This window comes from Marmota marmota, unplaced genomic scaffold (assembly GCF_001458135.2).
Source record: "Marmota marmota marmota unplaced genomic scaffold, marMar, whole genome shotgun sequence".
In the NCBI taxonomy this organism is placed as follows: Eukaryota; Metazoa; Chordata; class Mammalia; order Rodentia; family Sciuridae; genus Marmota; species Marmota marmota.
In genome coordinates, this window is record NW_026000142.1 from 32,446,628 (window position 1) to 32,473,172 (window position 26,545).

General features: G+C 33.0%; 1 protein-coding gene across 3 annotated transcripts in view; it reads right to left on the reverse strand.

Annotated features, from left to right (window-relative positions):
• Positions 1–26,545, reverse strand: part of Pclo (piccolo presynaptic cytomatrix protein) — a 418,833-nt gene that overhangs the window by 188,575 nt on the left and 203,713 nt on the right. For all 3 annotated transcript variants that reach the window (XM_048786243.1, XM_015488416.2, XM_048786242.1), the window contains exons 4-5: positions 14,537–15,229; positions 1–3,233 (exon numbers count right to left, since the gene is read on the reverse strand). The exon at positions 1–3,233 is cut by the window's left edge and continues 1,853 nt beyond it. In XM_048786243.1, the coding sequence (XP_048642200.1) occupies positions 1–3,233; positions 14,537–15,229 (3,926 nt within the window). The remainder of the gene's footprint in view (positions 3,234–14,536; positions 15,230–26,545) is intronic.

Consider the following 26,545-nt stretch of genomic DNA (forward strand, 5'->3'; position numbering starts at 1 on the left):
GGGGGAGGAGGAGGTGGAGGTGGAGGAGGGGGAGGAGGTTGTGCTGATATGTCCAAAGAAGAACTTCGGAGGAATGGACGAGATTTAGTTGGAAGAGAAGGAGCAGAAGGACTGCCAGATGGTAACTGTGATGGAGGTTTTTCCTGGCCAAAGACATCTCTGGGTAAAAAGTAGGTAGACGAAAGCTGCTCCTTCATTGGAAAGGCTGTTGTAGAGGAAGGTAGTTGGTCAAACACAGGTTCAGATAAGCTAATTTTTGTTAGTTCAGCCTCAGACTCTTTTGTTTTATCTTCATAAGCTTCCAAAACTTCCAGAATCATTCCATTCTCAGTTTCCTTCTTGCCTTTTTTCACTGGCTCTTTTTCAGATATAGATAAGTCAGTGGAAATAGTGTCAGCAGTTGGCTCCTCAGGTTTAGTTCCTACAGATTCTGTGATAGAAGGTACTTCATCAGATAAGGGAATAACAACGTGATCAGCACTAGCTCTACCTCCTGGTGTGGTGGTTCTATCTAAAGATACACTTATTTCTTCTGGATAGTCTATAATGCTGCCTGGAAAATAGGTCGATGAAGAAATTTCCTCAGAATCCTCAAATTTAGTTATGATGTCCACTGGCTCTGCATAAACTGTGGTTATACTGTCCAAGGTAGCAATAGGTGAGGAGCTATCTGTGGTACAAACTGAAGAAACAGATGATGTGAGAGAAGGTGTATCAGAAGGTGGGACAGATGTTGCACTTTCTGAAGGCTCAGAGTAAGTCAAAATCAGTGATTCGTGGGCAATTATTTCTTGAATTTCTCTTGTATAATCAGTTACATATTCATCCTCAATTTCATCTGTTGAAAAGTGTTGGGTTATTTTAACATCTGGAATAGAGAGTGTTGCACTGCTGGTTGAATCTGTAAGTGATGCTCCTGAGAGAACACTTGATGTCAAAGATGCATCTGGCACCCTGTCAAAGTCCATGGTGGACTCTGTCATGTCATCCCCTAGTGGGGGCTGGGTGGGGCTGGATCCAGGTGTTAACTGCATCTGTTGCCGCTTCATGAGTTCTTCATAGGCAGCATCAGCATCTAATAATTTTTTTTCTTCACTGGTAGAAGTGACCATAGCACCCAGATCCACTATCTCATGGCTTTCTGGAATGATGTAAGAGCTTGAAACAATGTCTTCTTGAGGCACAAGAGAATGCAAACTTTCCAGTTCATAAAACTCTTTCTGGAGATCTGTAATTTTCTGCATGGGATCTTCATAAATCTGTTCTGAGAGTCTAATTTTTTGCTCTCTTCCTCTCTGCTGCATGAATCCATTTTCTTCTTCTGGCCTTGTTAGCAGACTGCCATCTACTGACCCATTGTATGTGTCCTCTACTAAAGATTCATAAATGTAATCCTCTATTAGCATCCCACCATACAAAGGCTCTTTTTCAAACACCTCATCTCGTTCATTTGCAGTTGGAAAAGCTTTATATTTGTGGGTTTTATGCATCATTTCTTCATACATCTCCTCAGCACTTTTTAATGCCTTTTGACCACCTTCTTTCTGCATAATAGATTGCTCATCTGTTGGAGAGTATAAAGACACAGCTGTGGGCAATTTATAAACTTTCTGTACTTCTATTATTTTTTCTGGGCTGATTTCAAAACCTTCTGGGTCTGATTCTATGCTAGGTGAGTATTCAGAACATGAAGACCTATGGAGCTCCTCCATTTCCGCTGCTTGGCGTAATTCTTCGGTTGGAGACGCATCTTCTATGGGAGAGAGATTACTAGGTGGCGTCTTTGGTCTTTCCCTCCTCCTCTGAGCTCGAAGTTCATCTTTGTCTTTCTTTGATTTCTTACTAGAACTCTTTCTTTGTTGCTGTTCTAATTCCCGCTGTTTTTCTTGCTCTTTTAATAATTCTTCTTCCTCTCTCAATTCTTCTTCTTCTGAAGAATCTTCAATGGTAGGTAACAGAGGGCCATGTGATCTGTGCCGGGCTTTGCGTTGCTGTTTGCTTTCTCCTTTTTTGTGACTTGGGCTACTGTCACTGTCCTCATCAAGTGAGGACACAGATGTAGGAGATGTACCAGGAGTGAAGCTGGAAGCATGAAGACTAGAAGACCCTTCTCCCCTGGACCTGTCTTCTGGTGAATCTGTCAAGCTTTCCATTTCCAATTCTGGCTCTTCGTCAAAATACAAAGTTGCTTTCTTCTGCGATGGCTCTGCCGAATATTTATCTGCTATGGTGCTGTTCAGTTCAATTGTTTTAAATCGACGGAGCCCGCCTCCTCCAGCAACTACAAGTTCTTCGCTTTCCTGACTTTTAGTTTCTCTGTATTTCAGCTCTGGACTTTCGTCAAATGTCTCATCATCCTCATCGTGCCACGAATGACGCCTCCCTGCATCATCATTGAAGCTTGCACTACTTTTTCGAGTCAGTCGTCTGTGTTTCCCTGCGGTAGCTTTCCCTTTCCCCTTCATTTCCTCCTTCCTGTGGCTCTCGGTGATACTGCTCAGCTCTTTGAGCTGGTTCCGGATGAACTCGTCATCTTCTGAAGCAGAAGCATCTTCATCAGCGCTCATTTCTATGATTTGCTTTCGAATGAAGTCCTCGTCTTCCCCGGACCCTTGACTGTCTTCCTGTTTGTACTCTTCACTGCTGGATGAGCCAACACTAGTTCTCCGTTTTCTTTGTGGGACAGGTGAGTTTTCACTTTCACTACTGTCATCAACTGAATCATAGGGCTGTCTTCTCGTAGGTACATCATCGAAAAACTCAGACTTTTCTTTAGGGTCCTTACTAGAAGGAATGGCTTGTTGGTCATCCTTTTTGGAAGTCTCCTTCTTTTCTTCTTGAGTCTCCTTGAGCTCCTCTTCTGGAACAGTAACTTCCAGTGTTTCTGAAGAAATCTGCATTTTCAGCTGGTCCGCAGGCTGCTCAGGAGAAACCTCCTGGGGTTGTGCTTTCTTTTCTGACTTTTCATCAAGTGCACTTGCCTGAGCTTCCAGAATAGACAGGACTGTACTTTCTAACTTAGCTAAGTCTGAGGGGCTGGAAGGACTGCTTTCTTGTGAAAAAGAGTCCTTTTTGAGTCCCTTAAGCAAATCCTTTTCATCACTTGGAATAAGACTTGGAATTTCACCAAGTGAACCTGATATTCCATCAGAAGAATATCCTGTGTCACTCAGGCCTTGTGGGCTTTTAGGCTGCTGAGAACTTGAGGTGTCTGATTTGTCCTCTTCCTTTTCCTAACAGAAAGGAAAAGATACAGGAAAACTTAACATGGTTAAATTTAACACATGGCCTCTCCATCACTCCCAAATAGCAATTAAAAACTGAGAAATAGTTGTGGAAATTCTTTTCAGCTACCTAACTGCACACCACTATTAAAAAAAAAAAGAAGTTAAAATGAGAATAAAAAATGAAAATAGTTGATACATATTGATCAAGGTTTAGTTTTATTTTTACTAAGTTTAATTTATATGCCAATTCATAATTATCTTTTATTCTTTCATTAATACTCTACCCTTTTACATTTCAGGTTCACTTTCCTTCAAATTTACTTTCAGTATATTTACTTTGTGATATAATTCAAATTGTGGAGAAAAATTTTAATGATTACTTTGCTACTAACATAATTAAACTTTGGATTATGAGGTCCAGAAAAGGAGAACAAAGAATAAACTTGAATGCAAGTTATACTTGTGATAAAAAATTTACTTAACAAAATAAGCAAATCACATGATAATACTACATGTGTCTCCTACTACAAAGGAAAGCTATAAAAAATTATATATACTTGGTATTGCTAATATTATTACTCTATATCATTTGTAATGAATGTTTAGAAATTGTAAACTTTAAAAAATCATGCAATACTTGTTGTACTCATCAGTTCAGCTAAAGAGAAATATTTAATTTGTTATGTTATCTCCAGCATCCCCCTTCAATGTTCAGATACTGCTTATGTCACTGATTTTGAAATTACTTGGTGTTTTATCCTGAAGAAAGATACCTTCAACCAGTACAATAATTTTTGAGTGGAAATATGGGTTTTCCAGGGACCCAGAACACAGTATAAGCTAAGTATACAACTTAGTCTGGACCTGGATACTTTCCTGTGCTGTGATGATGCCACACCAACAGCCTTAGTTCAAGAAAATGTTAATAAAATAAATGAAAATGTTAAGCATGCAGACATTTTGCATAAAGTTTTTGCTAATTAAAAATACTCATGAACTGAGCTAGATAGTTCCCATGTTTAGAGGGTGTCACAATAGAGGAAGAGCTGCATGAGAACACATTGCATCTCATGCTGGCATAGGAGGCATCTCCATTTCACTATGTCTGCATTGTGAACTATCCAGACACTCTTAGTAGGTTTGTGGGTGTAGGCTCTTCTTATCTGTCCATAGCTCAAAAGAACACACATCAGGATGTACTAACAGACATATGAAACACCTTTTCTTTCTCTCCCACCTGCCTCCCTCTTCCACCTCCCTCTATTTCCTTCTCCTTTACCGTCTAGCTATAGAGTTATCAAATATAAATACTGCTGGCTTAATACTGTTTTACATTCAGTTTCATCAATATATACCTTTATTGTATATGGTTAACAACATATCCTGAGCAAATTGTAGGGTAAAAGGTTTTGCAGAATTTATAAAATGATTCAATTCATAAATACAGTCTAACATATTCTTAATAACATTAGTGCAGAAAGCAATTTTAATTCTTCCTGGATCATTTCCAATGTCTTTCTAAGCATAAAATGCTTATCTGGAGCAGTGAGACTATTACAGTAGTGCTATTGAGCACCCAACTCACTTTAATTCCTTTATTTTAGGAGCCACACATTGAAGAATCAAGCAAAGGTGAAGCAACCTTCTAACAAAAGGTTTCTATATGGTCATAGTTCAGGGACATTCCTATCTCATCACATTTCACAAAATGTCATAGCACAATTTTTTTTTTTTTACTCCATACTGCTTTAGTTAGTGTCATTGATCCTTCACTGATTCAGTAAATAACATTACTCTGGAAGTAGGGTACCTAAGCTCTTGGAGGAAAACATGACAAGAATATGATCTTCCATAATCAAATTTTGATGGTTCATTTATAATCTTTATTTTATATCTACATATATTGCAAAATATAACAAGTCAATAAAAGTACCTATATACACATTGTGATGAATGAAAGGAACTATTATTTATGATACTTAATTCAGAATAATAGAAGAGAAATTATAGTTTTATCCCACAGGTTCTGAGACTCTACTGTTATGGTTTGAATGTGATATGTCCCCTAAAAGTTCATGTGTGAGACAATGCAGAAGGTTTTGAGGAGAAATGATGGGGTTTTGAGAGCCTTAACCCTATCCTAAATTAATCATTAATCCCCTTATGGGATTAACTGAGTGGTAACTAAAGGTAAGTAGAGTGTGGCTGGAGGAGGTAGGTAACTGGGTGTGCCTTTGAGGTATATATTTTGTATCTGACAAGTGGAGTCTCTCTGCCTCCTGATCATCATATGAGCTGATTTCCTCCACCACACTCTGCCTTGGTATTGTTCTGCCTCACCTTAAGCCCCAATGGAGTCAGCTGTCTATGGACTGAGACCTCTGAAACTGTGAGCTCCTAATAAACTTCTCTCCTCTAAAATTGTTTTTGTCAGGTCTTTTAATCACACCAATGAAAAAGCTGACTAAAACATCCATGAACATTTAACAAAAATAAGATTTGGACCAGACATACATAGGTAACAAAGGAAATCACAGATATTAGATAAAACTGACATGAATTTCAAAATACCCACTCTACCAGCCCCTTAGGTCACTTTTTACTATATGTCCATTCGTTCCTTCTTTCTCAGTACTATGTTCTATCCATTTATCCTCCTGGTCCTGGTCTCTTTCCTCTATATACTCTTCATAAGATCAAATTCATATTTGCCTGAGGTGGTAATGCTATGATGATTTTTTTCTTTACTTAATAATATTTTCCTATTTCACATTATAAGGTGACAAGTCTGTAAAATGTTTGCTCTACAGGCTTCTGGGTCTAAGACAAAATGTTGGAAGTGGTTAATAAGGAAGTCAAGATAGTTGACCAAAAGGTGATAGGCTGAAATATTCAGAATGAAAATAGGTCATTTACTTTTTATACCAGAACATGTCAAAAAAATTAATAGTGTCAATTTTCTTCACACTAACTAGCTTTAGGTATGAAATCCCCTAATACAGTGTCCTTCTACTTCATTAAACTGTTAGCTTGTGAGTCATCAGCAGACACTAGCCAGGTCTGTTGCCTCTTGGATTTAAGGCACCAATCATTTTTAAAAAGTTGTTTATACACAGAGATTGGCATACTAAAGCAATTATCCACTGTCCATCCATTTTGTTCTTCCAGTACTACTTACTTGGTTTTGTGAGAGTTCTAGGTTAGAACAAGAGTGCAATTTGCATCCATTCAGTCTATATTGCTTTTAACTTGTCTATATTGCTTAACACTACTTCATTAATAACATCGTCTAATGGGGGAAATTAGATCCAATGCAAAATAGTAGATGAAACAGAGAAGAATGCAAAACATGATGTGTAAGATGGAGCTGTTTTCTCTAATTACCCACCTTCAAACAAGTGTCTGAAGTTCTATAAACTAGAAGAATATGATCAAAGGATTTGAAGGTGGCATAATTCAGCTCATTTTCTCCTAAACTCCACAGGACTAAAAGATTGGGAATTTTTTTCTCAGTTGCTTCAAAAGTGTGTGAGGGTGTACTTATTTTAAAGAATATGAAGTTATTTAGTAACATAATATTTAATGACAGGAATTTATTTGAATTGTTTTTGATAAATTATACATTTAAATATGCAATACATATATATATATACACACACACACACACACACACACACACACATATACATGTGTGTGTGAATATCACTGATTTAAAACAAATATCCATTTTTCTCATTTTAATATTCAGGAAATTGACATTTTTATTAAGTGTTTCACATTTTACATGTAATACAATTTAGAATAATCTGTGCTATGTAAATTCATATAATTCATATGTTCCTTTTGCATAAAATTTTTCTTTGTCATCTTTGATGTAGGCAGTGAGAATAGGTATAATTTAAACATACTTTTAAAAATAGCAACATCATTTTTCATTTCCCCTGAGAAAAACATTTTCTATGTATTTTTTAAACATTTAGCATTAGATTGTATTACAATCACTTTTATTTTTACTATACGTTGCATTTTCCCATATACAGAATTATGACTACTTAAGTCTTTCTATTCTGTGAATATAAAAAAAAACAATTACTTGAAAATTCTAAAGTCTAGGGTTCTTTTTTTTTTAAGTTTAATAGCTAAAAGCAGAAAGTAAAGATTTTCCTTCCAACATGCCACCACCATTTACTGAATGACAGACCACTGAGAGGAAAGTACTGATAAGTTAAGCCTCATTTGAAACTCTTCTGATAGTAGCATATCTTCAAGCATTTACTAGTACTGAAGAATGTGCCAAAACACATTCAGTATCAAATCTGGCTGTGCCCTGTCCACAACTGTTGAAGCTTTTAGCTTTCCCCATTGAAGGCATATAGAATATTGCTGGGAATAGGAACTGAATTCTAGGTTATTTACAAATGTATGCAAAGAAAAGGCCACAATAAGTGTTTGGTTAATTTTCCCAAAGTCATTTAGTTTTAATGGGCTAAAATTAAGCAACAAATGATCTTTAATTATTATACAAAGTTTATGTAAACATGTATTCCTGATCTGAGTGTTTGAAGCACTCCAAACTATATTATATCTAGAAAACTTACAGGGCCTGAGCAAAGGATGGAATAATTCCACTTAAGCACTGTGATATAGGAGTTTTTGTCACTACAGAAAATGTGATTAATTTTCACCCTCATAAAATATGACTACACAATAGCTGTATGTAACTTGAATACTAACCTTCAGTTATTTTAAACAGAAAGTACATGCTAAAGCCTGTTCACAGTTCACTTTTGATCAAGAAGGCTATCCTATTCCAGTATAACATATCAAATATAGACTTCAATAGTATTCTGTTTAAGTATATAGGTCAAAAGACAGATTTTTTTGTAGCAACATTACTTTTTTAAAAAGTTAAAAGGTATACTTTTCAAATTCATTATTATATTTCAGGGTTAATTTTTATTTTACCTGACAAACACATTTTAAAAACTTGAATGAAGAAACAAAATGATGTAACAACACAGAAATATAAACAACATACAATAATAATGTGAATGACATTAGTAACAAATCAATCAATAAATACAAAATGTAAAAACTAAACAAAGTAGGACTGCAGTGGGAATTGCTAAAAGAGACAAAATTTAATAATGAAATGGCAGGATGCTAAAATTGTCACAGAAGAAAGACATTTTGTGCAGTGGCTGTGAGCACAACCTTTATAATCACATGAAGACTATAATCCCAGGTCTGCTGCCTTCCAGCTTTGTGATTTGGTGCATAGAAATCCAGTTTTCTCATCTTTAATACAACTATCATAATATGTGCCTTATCAACAGTTGTGTAGATAACTGAAAGAGAAAGGACTTAACACAAAGTCTAGAATATAGTAAGAGGTAAATTAAGGGTACTGTTTTGATTTTAGACAAAAACTAATTAAGAAACTAATCAATATAGTGAGTTCAGCAGCAGGAGGAGGGACTGAAACTGGGAAAAGAAGAAAAGATTCATGAAATAGTTGCCACCAAAGTGGCTTAGAGGCCCAGGTGGGATTTTCTGATAGGGTTGAAATGAAGGTGTTACATGGTGCATAGAGAGAAACCAACTGCAGGCTCAGAAGGGAGAAAGCAGTCTATGTTCAGGAATTGCACAGAAGCACATTTGTTTGGTGTTTGATTTCTCACTTATGCATAATGCTGAAGGTTGCTTGAAAGCTATATTGGAGCCAAATTCCAGAGCATTGAGAAAATCAAGCCACTTAAACAGGAATCTCACCATAGGGTGCAGACATCCTGCCAGCTATGTAAAATCACCCAGTGGGAAATGAGAAGAAAACATTAGGATCCTTACTCTATGTTTTAAAGACAAAGTAGAAAGTAAATTAAGTTTTATTAGTATTTTAAATAGATTGATACCAGTATTCTTTCACTTCTTGTCAGTTGGTCACATGATCTATGGAAATCCTGGCAGAAAACTGGAAGTTCTGCTATGAGGAGAAGTTACAGTAAGGCAATCACTTCCTTTGTTCAAACTTTATATTAACTGCTTCCTTTAATATAATATTATATTACAATTTATGGTTTAAACAGAGTTGTGGCTTATAATACCTTGTTTCAACTAAACTATCATGAGTAAGTGGTAGGCAAAACAGCCCTGCAAAAGAATCACGTCTTGAATAAACTAATAATGTAAAAAACACATGTTACTAAGTAAGCTAACACTTTTCATACTATTATAAGCTTTCAATTGGCTTGTAAAACAACATGGTAAAAACAGTGAAAAATTAGATCTGATATGAAGTTAGCTAAATAGTTTTCAGGAGCACTATTTGAAATCTATATCTACTTCAGTTGCTGTAAATAACAAACCTTACCCTAAACATATCACATGCTTTGGAGTTATAGTCAGTTTACTGAGAAACCATCATGTAACTTTATAATTTCAGCAAGTAAGTTTTCCAATAATTTACAAAATTTAACAAAATTGAATCTAAAACATTTGGAATATTCTTTTGAATTTTTTTATTTTAATAGTAAAACACAAACAAAGTCACATATTACTTGGGAAAATTTGTCTCCTGCCATGGAAAAATGGCTAAAGTAATATGTGGAAAAAATAAAGTCATAAATCAAATTGCATTCTTTGCTGGCAAATTATGTCAGAAAGAACAAAGAAATAACTGCAGAATGTTTGTGGAAAGGCTATTGGAACAAATTAAGTAGCAAAAGGTTTGGGAATATTAGAATCAAATTATGGACATTTCTAATGTCCTCAGTTCATAATATTCCCTATTTCTGTTTAAATGATAAAATACTTAAGAGAATTACTATTTTGAGAAATTGAGAAAAATGTACCAATGAAAACAACCTCAATATTAAGTGATTTGTTTAATTAAGGTGCACATATATTTTCAGATTTTCTATCAGTGCATTATAGTTAACATAATATTGGGGTTCATTTTGACATTATTAGGCAAACATGGAATTTAATTTGCTCCAATTTATTCCCCAGTATTTCCCCTTTCCCTTATGTCCTTTTTCCCCATTTCACTTTCCTCTATTATACTGGGATTTTATTTATTTATATTTTTATTTATAGTTTTTTCCTTTTTTTAATTAGTGAAAAATAGTATAGAGATTCTCCAAAAAAACTAGGAATGGAGCCACCATATGATCCAGCTATCCTACTCCTTTATATGTATCCAGACCTAAAATCAGCATACTATAGTGATACAGCCACATCAATATTTCTAGCACCACAATTCACAACAATTAAGTTACAGAACCAGCCCAAATGCTTGTGAATGGATGAATGGATAAAGAAAGTTTTATATATGTATACATATAAATATATGTGTGTGTATATAGAAACTCCATTGTGTGAGTTTATATATACATACAATGGAGTTTCACTCAGCAATAAAAAATGAAGAAATATTGGCATTTGCTGGTTAATGGTATGGAACTGCAGAACATCACCCTAAGGGAAATGATTCAGAAGCAGAAATTCAAGTGTTCAATATTTTCTCTCATATGCAAAAGCTAGACCAAATTATTTTCTAGGGGAAAGAAAGGGGTTAGGGAATCCCATGAAATTAGAAATCAGTGGAGTACAGCCAAGGGACTGAAGGGGCGGGAAGAGGGATGGGAAAAGAGAGAAAGAGTAGAATGAAACTGATCAAACTATTCTTTGTACATACATGAATATATCACAGTGAATTTCACATTTATGTATATATATATATATATATATATATATATATATATATATATATATATCACATAAAATTTTACCTTAATATNTATATATATATTAAACATTTTAATATCAAAACTTTGCATATTAAATATTGAAGAGTGGCTTCACTTATTTGAATTATTCTTTTTTAAACAATAAGAGTTGCAAAGGTTACATAAATAGCAGCATATGTGAAATTCATTTACTGTATCTGTTATAAATAAGCCAGGATTGTATAGTACCTCAGAATGTTACTAAAGTAGTACATTTTATACCAACAAGATCTTTCTTTGTGTTTTGAAGGTATTAACTTTGTGCTGAGATGGAAAATAACTATGAAATTATTTTACTCACAGAACTTCACTAAATTACTAATTTAATTAAATTACTTATTTAAATTCATTAAATTAATTTAAAAGTAGCAGAATATGAAGATTTAATTAATTCAAATAAAAAGAGAAGAATTCCAAAGTTGTCCAACTTTTTGGTGATGACAAATGGTTATTGGCAATGTGCTACTTATTAGCTATGTAGGAAGAAAATAAATATTGGTTACCAGAAAATGCTGCCTGTTATATATTTAGGTATGTTATGCAAATATTATCTATCTCTATGAGAAAACTGTGATGTAGAAACAGTTCTTTGAAGATAAATATTTTGAAATCATCATGTTATTATGCTACATAAAATGACATTCCACTTTTAAAAGCTGTAATATCTACTTATTCAATAAATTTTAAAACATAATATTTTAATCAGCTTAAAAAATCTCCAAAATGAAGAACTCTAGAGTGGTTTTAAAAGCCATTTGTTAAAAATAAATTTTTTTTAAAAAACACACTTTCTGTTAGTTAACAAGAACAAATGATGAGAATCAGTGAAGAATAGCATTTATATGTGGATTTTTCACAACTCTTTCCATAACTGCTGTCCAAAGCTATACATGGAAATCAGATAGCAAGATTTGGTGTTTAAAAAATTTGGGTTACTTCTTCCATTTATGGAATATTCTTGTGAAAATTATCCATTTTCTGCTATGTACAGTCAAAGTAGTTTATACTATAATTTAACTGTGAAGTTGGATTTCAAATAATTCTAACATAAAACTTTAGACCAGGATTTTAAAAAATACTAATATGTATTCAAAGTTTTTAAAATATATATATTATTTTTAATAACATTTTAATGTGAAAACATACATATATTTAAATAAATATGACAATGATGATTTTAGTTTATTTCACTGACTTATTTTCTATTCATTGTGAATGCTTTACAATATAATAGTAAAACAGTGCAGATATTCAATTTATGAATAAATTAATACAGGTTGAATATCTATTATACAAAAAGCTGGAGTCAAGTAGTATTTTGGACTTCAGATTTTTTTGGATTTTGGAATATCTGCATATACACAATGAAACACCTGTGGTACTTAAGTCTCAACATAAAATTCACTTATGTTTCATATACACTTATGTGCATTGCCCGAAGGTGATTTTGCACAATATTTTTAATGTCTTTGCATTTTGACTAAGACCCATACATGAGAACAGATGTGAAATTTTCCATTTGTAGCATCACTGAGTCTGAACACACAGAGATTAATATTTTGAAACATTTTAGATTTTGGATTTTTGGATTATAGCTACTCACTCAACTTGTACATGCATATTGAAGTTGCATTTATAATAATAAAGAGAAAATGATAAATGTGTAGAATGGAAGCAAAATTAGTGTACTTCAAAATATCCCAAGTATTTCTTAAGTTACACTTAAAATTCAACATAGAATCATTGGGAATAGTTGAGTGATGAACTTAAATTGTTAACCCTGAAAACAAACTTATTTGAAAACTATATACTAGAGAAGTGAGAAAGAGGAGTCATGGTGATGATCAGTAATCAGATTACCCAAGTCATTGACAAAGGCCAACAAAAGCAGTAAGTAGGATAGTGTCCTTAGGACTAGGAGGGGAATGTAATAACTTCCATGTAGAGAACAAAGGGAAGGTAAAAAGAACTCAGATCACTCAACAGATTAGCACTGGAAAGCAGGTGGTAAGTGAGTAATGGTGCCTTTATTAGAATGCTGGAAGGAGAAGATGCTTCTATAGAAAAGTGAATAAGACTCTGACATAATGAATTTGAGTTTATAGTGAGGTTTTGAAGGGAACTATCTACCTGTTACTTGAAAATGCAGTTCTAACACTCAGAAGCAGAAGGAGAATGAGTAATACTGACATGTCTATTGTGAAGAAAGGGAATAAATGTGAGAAGTGTTCATGTGGCTCTCCTGGGAGAAAGAAGACAGAACCCAAAGAAAAACTTAATTGTTTTGGGATGGGCAAAAGAAAACTCATAGAGATAGTCAATTTATCAATTTAGAATTTACCAGACTTCTTAAGAGAAAAATGAAAAAAAAAAAAAGAGAGAGAGCTCATGAAAACTATGGAGAGTTTACTAAAGTGGGAATCAGTATAAAACATTAAATTCTGCAAAAGAGTTCGCTAATAAAAGCATCGGGAAGTGATGGCTAGAGCTAGTCATTATAATGGAGAATCTACTAAGTCTGCTTTTATTTTTGGCTCTGATAACACTTATTTATATAACACAAGAATACCAGGATTCATTTAGTTAATGTGCAGTGCATCATATATTAGAGACGGGTTAGGGTTAGCAGCCATGTATTCAAACTATAGACTAAAAAAACTTAAATCAGGGTTGTAATAGACTATAATTTCTAGTTGGAGCTTTAGTACTGATAAAATAATTTCTCTATATATCATTGCTGTTAACTGTGAATTAAATTATTCCATTAGATGGTGTAAGATCTTCTGTAGCTCTACAAACATCAGAGCTACTTTAAAAATGATACAATTGTTTGTGCAAATACTACTTAAAGTGAGGTACTCTTAAAAGTTTCTGCTGAAGAATATATATTATTCCAGATTGTATTTGGATTATAAATAAATCCTCAATATTAGATATACTGAACAAAATTATTAACAGAACACATAATGTTAAAATCATGGTTAAATACTAAAATAAACTACTTTATGAATAATTGTTTTTATTCTGGATTTTAGCCACAACTCTTTTGTACTTTTGGCAATCATTTTATGGATGACCATACCTTATAAAGCTTTCAAGTAGGAAGAAACTTGTAGCCTTTTGAAAACCAAGTGACTAAATGAATAGAAACATATAAAGACACATAATTTTACATTGAAAGGAAATATTGACATGTCTATTGTGAAGAAACGGAGTAACTTAAAACTATAGGAAATTTATCACTCTATATAATTTAGATAAGTTATTTGATAGACATGAGATAGAAAAACAAATCATAATTATATTTTATGTAAATTTGATTAAGCTATCTAAAGTTAAAGTAAATTTCAGCAAAAAATTATTACACTTCTCTGAAAATGTAATGCACTGCGAAAAGTCCTTCAGGTCTGTAATTATCATTGAATAATTTGTGTATTTAGTAAAAATTAGTGCATTTTGTAAATAATTGGTATATGTATATAAACACAGGAGACTAAGCAAAGTTAGAAAAATATAACTTACTGTTTTTTCTTTTCCAGGTTCCACCTGATCAGATTTTGTGATGCCTGCTGCTTGTGGCTGTTCTTTCATTTTTGCAGTTATTTTAACTTCTTCCTTGGGCAAACTCTGTGTACCAGGTGGCAAATCTTCCATTTGGGCCTGTGGTTGCTTTTCTTCTTGGACTGCCTCTGGAGACACTCTGCTTTCATGTGTTTCTTCAGCAGTCTGTCCTTCAGCTTTGAGTACCTCATGTTTGTCTTTCTCTTCTACAACCAATGATTTTGCTTCTGGGGGTAACTTATTGTCTTCAGAGGTTGGCTGCTTTTCCTCGGGGATTAATACTTTTTCTTCTGAGAGGGGTTTTTCTTCTTTGGAAGGTAGCTTTTTTTCTTGAAGGGTTGAAACAACATCTTTCTTTAATTTACTCTCTTCTTGTTTTTGATCTGTGGTTCCTTTAGGCAGAATTTTTTCAATTGAAGGTATTTCTTTTACTTTTTCTGGAATAAGTTTTTCAGCTTCAACTTTTACTTCTGGTTCCTTCTTTTTTACTTTTACTTGGGCAGGCACTGCTGTTTTCTGAGATGGTGGTTCTGCAGGGACAGGTACCGGAGAGGCTTTGGATCCTGCTGGTATACTTGGTGTTTTGCCCATGTCTCCTAGCTGTCCTGATATTGCTCTCTGGGTTTGGCAATTTAAACAAAGCCATTCTTGAATCTGCAAATAAAATAGAAATGAACAGATTGACTATAATGTATCTGTGTCAGTGTAATTATGCAGGTGAAAATTTGGCAATGCATGGTTGCTTTTTTTTTTTTTTTTTGGTATAAGAAGAAGGTAGGTCATTGTTTTCTAAACCAATGAAACAGCGACTTTTTAAAAAGAGTACAAACAGACTACTTGAGTTGTAAAAATAGGCAAAAATATCTAGATACTAACAATTCACTATGCTCACCATAAATGAGAAAGCAAACAAAATATAAAACAAAAAGAGAGGAAAAAAATGCACTAGAGATGTCCCAGGGCAATCTCCATGTTTGAGGGGTAGAGATGGGGAGAAATCTGTATGTTAAAAAAATTATTTTTTTTTAAGTTTGGTGTCTTCAAAATTATAATTTCATCATGAATTTATTCAAATAATATTACATTTTATGGTAATTTCCTTTTAACAATCAATTAATCAAAAGTCATTATTGGATATAGCCTATCATCTCCTAACTCTTGGCATGGGCCAAATACATTTCCACCTACCAGAGTAGAACTTGACAAGTACAGGTCGAATTTAAGAACCAATTGTGCATAAATATCTACCTGATTTTGAATTAATAAAATAACCTTATTATTAACACAAATCACATTTCCTCATGAAATTGAGCAAATAGAATTCAATAGCTCAAACTGTTTGTCATCTTTTCCCCAGAATATTCTGATCTGCTGTCTGAAACATTTCCATCTCTTTGCTCTTCAGCAAATAAACCAAAGCCACCTGCACCAAATCAACTGAGGTAGTATTCAGACATACAGTTTCCTAGCAACCACTCCAAAACTATTTAAGCAGAATCCTGAGAGTGGAAGAAAAGTGTGTCTACTTTTTTGACAAACTGTCAAGTTAAAGTTTTTGCAAATAAAAATGAAAACCATTCATAAATAAGAATTCTTGACAAATGATCACACAAGAAACAGATGATGTTAGACTGATAAAATTACAGAAATTCATGTTGTACTTTTTCCTACATGATACCATTCTAATATAAGAAATAAAGGCTATACATGTATCTACTTTCTAATTATTACCATTTGATGAGTACACATTTTAAAAGACACAGGGGGTAATGGATCTACAAATATTATTGCATTCATATATTGCATTGTCTCTTGAGAAGGTCAATTTCAAATCGCTTTTCAGATTGGCATACTCTTTCTAGGAGCTTAGCTTTATTTAGAGACAAAAAACACTTACTGTTGTAGAATATTACTAAAGATCTGTTTCATTACTTATTTCAGCTTCCAGTATCTTCAGACAATGTTACTTAATATCTGTGACTGTTTTGAAATCTCTAAACCACCATATTTCTTATTTGATGATTAAAAATTGTAAAGACAAATGTCAATTCTTTAACCTCAGCAAAAGTTTATATAAAACATTGGGGTGTATTATGTATTTATTTACTTTTTTTTTAGTTATAGGTGTACACAATACCTTTATTGTATTTATTTTTATGTGGTGCTAAGGATCAAATCCAGTGCCTCACACATGCTAGGCAAGCGCTTTAAGACTGAGCCACAACCCTAACCCCTCATTGGCTTTTCATGTGTGTGATCAACCCATATCAATTCGCTCCTTAATTTCATATCTAAGCAGCTCTGAAGGAAACTGTCACTTCTTTATATAATGACTTTGTACACAAGTCATAGGAAAGAAACTTATTTGATCCTTTATGTCAAATACTAAAAGTTCCAGTCCTGTGTTGAACTGTCCCTGAAGCAAGCATCTCCACAATACCTACAGAAAACCAGTCATCACCTGTGCTGCAGCTTTGAAAACCATTACTGAATTAAGCCAAGTCTTAAGATATTTTTATTCAGTGTATGACTTTCTTAAAGACAAAACAGATACAAATAGCTACAGCACAGTGCTATTTTGTCACATGGATTCTGAAAAACACATGCAGGTGTCCTGAGCATTCCCATCAGGCCATGTCCTAATCTAAGTCAGTCAGAAACTTTTAATATACCAGAAATACAGCTTCTGTCTATTAGAAAACTGAAAGAACACTCATTTTCAAGTGATTTGAAATCAAAGTAAAAGGATAAAAGGTATAATATACTTACTCTATTTTGTCATTATCAAGTGCTTCACTTTCCTAATGTAATGTAATGCTTGGTAAACTAACTATAAAGTGGTGATAATCACCATGTAACTAAGGCCTGTCATATGGACAGAAGGCAATGGTATAAATTCAAGACAAAAAGGGGTGTCATTCAGAGATCTTCACTGGCTATTTTGATTTAATGTTTGGCTAAAATTCCTATCCATAGGAATTTAGTTAAACCATATAGTTTTAATCATTGCTATTTTATAATTACTTTTAACATTAAATTGCCATATTCTTAGTACCTTGAGTATCTGAGTGGTTTACGTTGCTAATAAGGAAGCCAATCCTAATTATTTTCACTATATTTTGACTAGTTGTAATTAGAATTACTTTGGAAATTGATGTTTCTATCATGTCACATAAGGACAACATAATTCATTCCTGTACCTATCTATTCTGTACATATTTATTTTCTTTATATCTACTGAATACATACATCATTTGGGAAGTGTATTTGCAAGGCTTATTGTATCAGTAAACTTACATTCAAGGAGAAGAAATAAAGCATGATTAAAAAAATTACAATATGCAATAAAAAATAAATAGGCAGGAGAAAGATACTGTGTTGCAATGCAGAGTGAGGGAGATACCATTTCTAGCCACACATTTTCCAAGATTTGACCTTAAAATAGATAAATGAAATAAATTATGAATGTTAAATAATTTTTGTCAAAATAATTTATTGTCACCATTTGACTATTTAAGATAACAAAAATACTGACTGCAAAACAATATTTATATTCAGTAGCAATCAAAGACAATAACTTCAGGGGAAGGCCTGATTATTTTATTCACATTGAAATTCAACCACTACAGTAAGGGATGGGGCATATCAAAATATATGTAAATGCTTCAAAAAATATAATTATGTGAATACATGTGGAAATTTAAACAATAAATATATTGTTTAGGTGTAAGAAGAAAAGGATAGATAAGCTTGAAGAATCAAGTAGAGACTCTTAGCATTTATTGCCACATGAAGAAATTAGACACTTTGTGGAAGAAACTGAGATTCAGTGAAAGTTTCTGTACAAGGCCGGCTATATCAAGATCAATCATGAAGAATGTAGTTACCTAACTATTAAATCTAGAGGCAGAAAGAAACTAAAGAAACTAAAATTGTTTGAAGAAATAGAAGGATATAATGGATGCAACAGGACTGTCCAATGAATTTAGTTTGGAACCAAGGCATTTGATTAATTATAAGCCACACAAGGATAATTTTTCGACAATTAGAAATGTTGAATTGGCAGGCTTGTATATTTCTCTTCTTTTTTTCTGCAGACCTAGAACCAAAATTAGAATGTCAACCAAAATATTCCAGTAAAACTTACAATGTCAATGAGGAATTGAAAACAACAACCTATAGTAACAGTAGAAATTATACATTTCTTTTAATATATAAATTTTAATTTTGTTTTTTAAGTGGGAGCCTAGGTATATCACTGGAAAATATCAAGGCTAGGGAAAATGTCAAAATCAAAACAGCCCAAGTTTTTAACAATGAGTAGAAAAGAATACCAATAAATTTCCCTAAGAAAGTTCATTTTGGACCATAAGGGTCATCATCATTATTGTGTCATAGTTAATTACAAACAAAATTACCAGACAAGTTTCCTTCAAAAAAACTATATTTGTAAATACTGTATATCAGCATAGGAATACAAAAAGTTGTAGGTCACAAACGGGTTTACATTCTTTAATAAAAATAGTACAAATCTTTCTGCATTACCATATTCAGGAAATTAATGAAGTATTATATTTATAGGGCCAAAATATCTCATCTGTACTTTTAGTTCCTCAATAATCCATTAACTACCACTTCTTTTAAACCAGTAGCAACTGGGAAATAAATTAATCAAGAGGAGTCCTTAAGTTTTACAAAAACTCAATGCATAATATATCACTGACATATACATCTTTCATTAGCTGAAAAGATTTATCTAGGGCTGGGGATGTGGCTCAAGCGGTAGTGCGCTCGCCTGGCATGCGTGCAACCCGGGTTCGATCCTCAGCACCACATACAAACAAAGATGTTGTGTCCGCCGAAAACTAAAAAATAAATATTAAAAAAAAAAAAAAGATTTATCTAAACATAGCCTCCACCCTTTCTATATGAGGAACAACTGGGAAACACACGATAGTTCATATCCTGCCTTAAGGTTAAGTATCAAACGGATTATGATTTTATCTTTGTAATATTTTCTTATCATCATTGAGATAATCAAAAGTTTTTTTTTTTTATTTTTTATATATGTACATGTATTTTATACAGATGTGCATATATAAGTGTATATATGTGTAAGTGTCTGTATGTATATATATACAGTGATATATACATACATATACTCATACACAGAGACATTGAAGGAATTTCTATTATATCACTGAATTTACTACATAGAGAAATACAAATTATTGAAGCTAATTGAGGTTTTTGGTTTTTTATTAAAAATAAAAAAAGACCAGTAATCATTATGGATGATCTCAGACCATTTCCATTTGTTTTTCTGTGTTTTTTAACATATATTTTGAATATACTACTATACATATCTCTTAACAGTTATAAACCTTAAAAAAGGCTATGTTTCTTCGATATTAGTTTTAGATATATTAAGCTCAAAAGTCTCCATGCTATGAAACCAAATTCCTATTTGCTCCTTTAACATTAATAACTACAATTCAAAAATTCAGTTCCAAGTAGAGAAAAAAATTCTGATAAACAAATAGTGTATAAAAAATAACTCTAGGTTGATCACACCATATTCAAATATATTCAATTGCCAGCCACTGCATGATAATAAAATGCATTTATTTTAACATCAAGTCCTCAAAGCTTGCTCAAAACAAAACAGCACTCAAAAAAATCCATTAATCTTAAGAGTAGAGTTGGAAATGAAGGCAATAAAAAAATAGAAAAAGGATGCTGCTGTGCTACTCAGCATTTTCCCATCAATAAGCAATTTGCTTGGTATAACATTTTGGCTGTCACTATAGCAACAATACCATTAAGGAAAATCTTAGAACTTCAGGGCTCCTATTTACTTTTCTACATATCTTTTTGGAAGCCTGATAATAAGACCTGCATCAGGTTGAAAGTTTGCCCTTCAGGCTTAAAATGGTAAGGAAATGATGGTCACAAATTCTACATCGGCAATTGTATCTGTACCCTGAAAATATCATTTAATCATGAGCTTTCATTAAATGTCCAACTGAACTAATTGCAAGCTCCTGTAGTTATTTCTAGTAGAAGTATTTAAGCAAAGGCTGTAGGTTACATCGTTTTTTTTTAATTAATTAATTTTTATTTACAGCTGTTTACTTAAGAAATGTCTCCTTGCAACTCTTGCCTTTAGTGTAGGTAACATTTAAATTCTATAAAGGAAAGACTTTATAAGTGATCATGGGATTTATACTATAATGCCATTGAGTGCTTTGTCTACTAAACAACTTTTGATTCAAAAATTTAAAAAATGATATAATATTTAAATTTTCTTGGTCTGTTAATTTGCTTATTAAGAAAGTTATTTAAGCAATTAATTACAATAATATTCCACTTATAAATCACCTTTTCATTCACTGATAAATCCACATATTAGGGGAAAATGTTACTTGCAACTTACCATGTGGATCAGTGGAACTGATAAACTTAGCAATATAATGGTCTGTATATATTAGTTCCAGGCAGTCTTATAATTCAAGTTGATATCCTAATAATTTGTTTTTCTTTTTTTTATATAAATACATTTCCTTTTGCCAACTATAAAGAAGCAAAGGAGTGAATTCACAATAGAAGCAGTTTCAAAATTTGGATGTTAGGAATCTGTAATCACTCATAAGATTGCTGAGTGTGCACAATGATGCATTTTAGAGACTTCTGATCTTATTCTATCCCTCCCCAAAATGAACAAGCATAAGGTTCTTTTATTATTATACATTTTAAATTAGACTCTATAGACCCCCTTGCTTTTATAATCATTAACACAAAAATGACTGATATAAATTGAATGATTAGGGTTCTTTCTCACTTGCTCATATGTAGAAACACAATTACATAACATGTACTACAAAATATGAACATGAAAAATAAGAAATAACAAAGATTCAATTTATTCTACATTAATACATTAATATTTAAATTACTAATTGTAAATATTAGAAATCAATATTGAAACCTAACAGAATATTGAAGGCTGTTAGAAATTATATTCTGGTTATCATTCCTAGGTGTAAATTGATCACATCCTATTCCTCTTCTTTTCTGAGTATGTTTCATCTCTTCTTTTGTGTATGTTTATTTGTGTAAGACCTTCCCACATACTCAAGTGAAGTAGAAGTTGCTTTGTTTCTTTTATTAGAAATTTGTAATGTAATCTTCTATATAATGTCAAATACACTGACAGACATGTCCACAATAACCACATGCCAACTAAAGTAATGTATATTACAGCAGACATTAAAACTATGTTTATAATTTCCTACTTTTGTTTTTTTGTTGTTGGTTGCTTGTTTCCCTTTGGCTAAACCAGAATCCCTTTCCGGTTGCTTTATCAACATACTTTGCATATATTTTCCTAAACTAAAAGAAATCCACCTCAGAGTGTTTGATGTTTTAAATATCATTATATAAATAACACATAAAATATGCCTGAACTAATTAAAAAAATTGTGAATTATTACATTAACACAATTTTGATGGAACTCGCTACAGAAAAATTTGGACTTACTGTGCTTTGCAAGATCTATATCTATATCTATATGTAGACTTTTTTTTTTTCAGACTGCTTAGGCTGCTGTGACAAAAATTACTGTAAAATTACTTATAAACAATAGACATTTACTTCTCATAGTTCTGGAGGCTGGGAAGTTCAATTAAAGGTGCTTACAGACACAGATCTGGTATCTTTTGAGGTCCCTCTTCTGGTTCCTAGTTAGTACATTCTATCTGTGACCTCAGATGGAGAGTGAAGCAACCTTTGCCAGGCCTCTTTAATGAGGGTATGAATCACACTCATAAGGACTCTGCCCTCATGAACTAATTCCTTCCCAAAAGGCCCATATTCCTAATGTATATCACCATGGGGATTAGGATTTCAATTTATGAATTCTGACGGGGGTACAAATACTCATACCATGTATTTATATATATAAGCAATTGTTTGAATATATCCAAATTGATTGAATATGTGTTTATATTTATACATGTATTTAAATAAATCAATTATGTGAGTAGTTATGTATATTGTTTTAATAAGATATAATTTTTAAACTACATGTTTTAAAACAAAGTTTTGTGTTGTATGGGTTTCAAGTAAATTTGTGTGTGTGTGTGTGTGTGTGTGTGTTGGGGGTGGGGTACTGAGGATTCAACCCAGGGACTCACACTTACTAGGCAGGCACTCTATCATTGAGCTACATTCCCAACTTTTTACTTTTTTTATAATTATTTTTTTATTTTTTAAAAAATTGAGACAAGGTCTCTCCAAGTTACCCAGGTTGGCCTTCAAGTTGGGATCCTCTTGCCTCAGCTCCCCAAGTAGTTGGGATTACTAGGATTATGCCACTGTGCCCAAACCTCAAGTTCATTTTAAAATAAGTTCTGATCCTTAAACTCTTATAATTTGTTATATCCAATTATAAGACCTGTGAGGTGATTTTGCATGTATGAATAATTAAATCCAAGCCAAAAACTTCTCTTAAGTCTTTCTTAGTCGCTACTCAGTAATATAAGCCATGATTGACTGAATTTTAAAACAATATTTATTTTAAAGATTCTAACATATGCTACCATAGGAGAATTTAAGTTAAGATGATTCAAAGTCATTTGCATTTGGAAGATAGAGTATTTAAAGCATACTGCAGATGAATAAAATGTGCAGAATATTTTATAGGATAAATAAAAGTCAATCCCCACTTTTAAATTTAAGCATATTCAAAGACAGAAAAGTATCACAGCACAGGAAGTCTGATAATGCAGAGGAAGGGTGGGTTGTACCAGACTGATTACATGATCAAGAATGGATGCAAGGTGGTTGGAGAGACAAGGTGGTTAGGCAAAGCCTTTGTTGCAGAAAAGAATCAATGTGTTGATTATGCAAAGTGCAAACACAGGTCTAGTTCGAACTAAGTTTCCAGAATTGCCTTCCCAAATGATTTCCATTACAATGTATCATAAGTAAAATTCAGTCTGAGACTTTGCAGAGAGAATGAAAACACCATTCATATTCTTTTTTGTATGTATAGAAAAATTTAGCAGGACCATCAATGTGCTGTTATGGATCACACGTGATGATCACTTATGGTTTGGTTTAGGACAGTAGACAGGAATGCAGCTGCCCTCTGGATTGCCCTTCAGCTTCTTGATCAGCTTTTAGTTTGGAGGCAGTAAGAATGGACAGGAGTTCTAGCCCATCCTTGAGGTTCTAGCTTTTTCTTACTCTTCCCCTACTTCTTCCATTCCTCTGCCTGCCCTTCAGCCTTTGAACTCCGGCAGCCTTTCAGCAATCACATAACCAGTTGTCATAACTCTGTAAGGTCAGACTCCTCATTATATACATTCTCTAACTCCTAATGGTTCTGCTCCTGTAATTAAAGTCTAAGTGATAAGCTCAGGCTGAATCAACTATTACTCAAGGTATAGTTAGCTTTCACACAATTATCCATTATTGTTGGAATGTGTGCTAAGTAATTCTAACAAACCACTCTAGATCTTAAGTTTTATGACAAAGATAGTGCACTTTAGTGAAATTCAAGAGATATAGGGACTGTAGTATGCATACATGGGTCATTTCAAAATTTTTATACCTGTAGTCCTAGCAACTTGGGAGGCTGAGGCAAGAGGATTGCGAATTCAAAGCCAGCCTCAGCAAAAGCGAGGTGCTAAGAAACTTAGTGAGACCCTGTCTCTAAATAAAATACAAAATAGGGCTAGGGATGTGGGTCAGTGGGCAAGTGGCCTTGAGTTCAATCCCTGGTATCCCAAACAAACAAACAAACAACAACAAACTATTAGGGCTTTTTTTTTTTTTCTTTTTAGTAATGGTGAGACATTTCAGTCATTAGTCATTTAAATAATTTGTGATATATAGGGTTTTGGGTATGTTAATAATCATGAATTTAATAATGCCACAGTGTACACATGTATCTAAACACTGAATTGTAATATATATATATATATAAAATTTAAATTGTTTGTCAATTTAAAATAAAATTTTTAAAAATTAGAGGTGAACATCCATGTGTCCACTATTCACTTAAGAAATAAAACATCACAATATTATCTAACGTGCTCTTTTTGATAACAGGTGCTCTTTTTGATAACATCCTATTGTATACTCTCTAAGAGTAAACACTGTTTTAGTTTTCGTGTTGTTGCATATTTATTTTTTGTTATGGCTTTAATATTATGTCCTTTTTATATATTGCTAATTTTGCATATTTTTGAGCTCTATGATAACAGTTTGGAGCTATCTTTTTTCCTTTTTCCAGTAAACCTTGCCTAGGAAAAATATCAACTATAAAATGTGTACTGTGCATGAAGAGTAACTTTACAATGAATGCCCATGAACCATGCATCAATTCAGTCCTTCCTGGAAAGGGAAGATGTGAGACCTCAAATGAGTCAGGAGGAGGAGGAAGAAAGAGAGCCTTGGTGAGAACACATGGAGTGTTTCATTTTCACACCTTTCTGTCAGGGCCGCTGTGATAGAAGTATAGCCAGAATATCTGAGACAGAATTGCTACCTGGAGGAAGTCAGCTACAACCTCACTGCCTGAAATGCTCAGATGAGACAAAGAATTTTGAGTCAGAAAGTGTGGTATTATTGAATCTGTCATTTTGGAAAGAATCCAATTAAAAAATGTACCCTAGAAAAAGAAAAAGAAAATCAGAACTCAATGCTGCTTTCTCAGCCTTTCACAGTGTGCAGTATGCTGGGTGAAGAAACATAACTATAAAATGGAATTTCCATTTTTAATACATAGCCGGTTTCCATTTAACATTAACTTCCTCTGTGGGCTACTCATATTTGAAGAGGATGAGTTTACCCTGAAGGAATGACACTGCTTTGCAGAGGTCACAAGCTTGTACAGATGACCACAGCACCAGAAGAAACTGAATGACAGAATTGACATTGCCAGGAAAAACACTATCCTAATCTACAAGGAAACAGGTGAGTAAAAAAAAAAAAAAAAAAAAAAAACGGAGCAGGAAGAACAGGTCCCAGTGGGAAACACAGGGTGGGGCATGTTGAGTTAAAGGACCCTGTGAATATGCTTATCTCATTGAATTGTCATAACAATCCTAGGAGAGTTTTTATAATTATGTTCCTTACTTAGATGCAGAAACTGAAGCACAGAAACTGAAAAGTAATACTGTGTTAGGTATCTAAAGCTAGAAAGTGGAAGACTACAAAGAATTGGCAGTAGTTAAAAGATTCAGATTTTAAAGATGACTGGATGGAAGGAACATAAGCCAGACGTAAGGGGGAATTTCCCAGAGATGATGTGCAAAAGAAGAGAACAGAGGGCAGATTCTTGGAGAATAACTTTATTTAACAAGAATCCAGTCAACCATAATACTCAGAATCATTAACAAAAATGGGTGGAAAGCAGCAGTTTGTAATAAATTGGAGTGGAGAAAGGTGGGCATTTCAAGGAAGTGATAGGCGACATTAACAAATTCTGCACAAGGCTAAGTGACATATTTTAAAGAGACATGTCTTTTTAACAACTGAACCAAGTTACTCTGTTTATATATATTTCCTTCTTTATCTCTTTCTTTCTTTCATTTTTGCAATAAATATTTTTAGTTTCCTCAAATATCTGGCATAACTGGTTCTAAACAATTGTTTTACCTGTGATTAAATGTGTACCTATTCTTAAGAAATGAGTTATGATGTATATTAAATTTCTTCTTGTTTACATAATAAATGTAAACATCTAAACACAAGAAATTCTAGAATAAAATTCAAGTTTTAATGGTAGAATATTGCTTTGAACATTAAATTCTGAAGTAGAAATTAGTGGGTGTCATTTAACTCCCATTATAAAGTGTTATATAATCAGACCTCATATAAACAATTTACTATAGAATGTAATACTTTAACAATAATTTTTCCAAGCTTTTACAGTGAAAAAATTAAGTTGAAAAGAAATG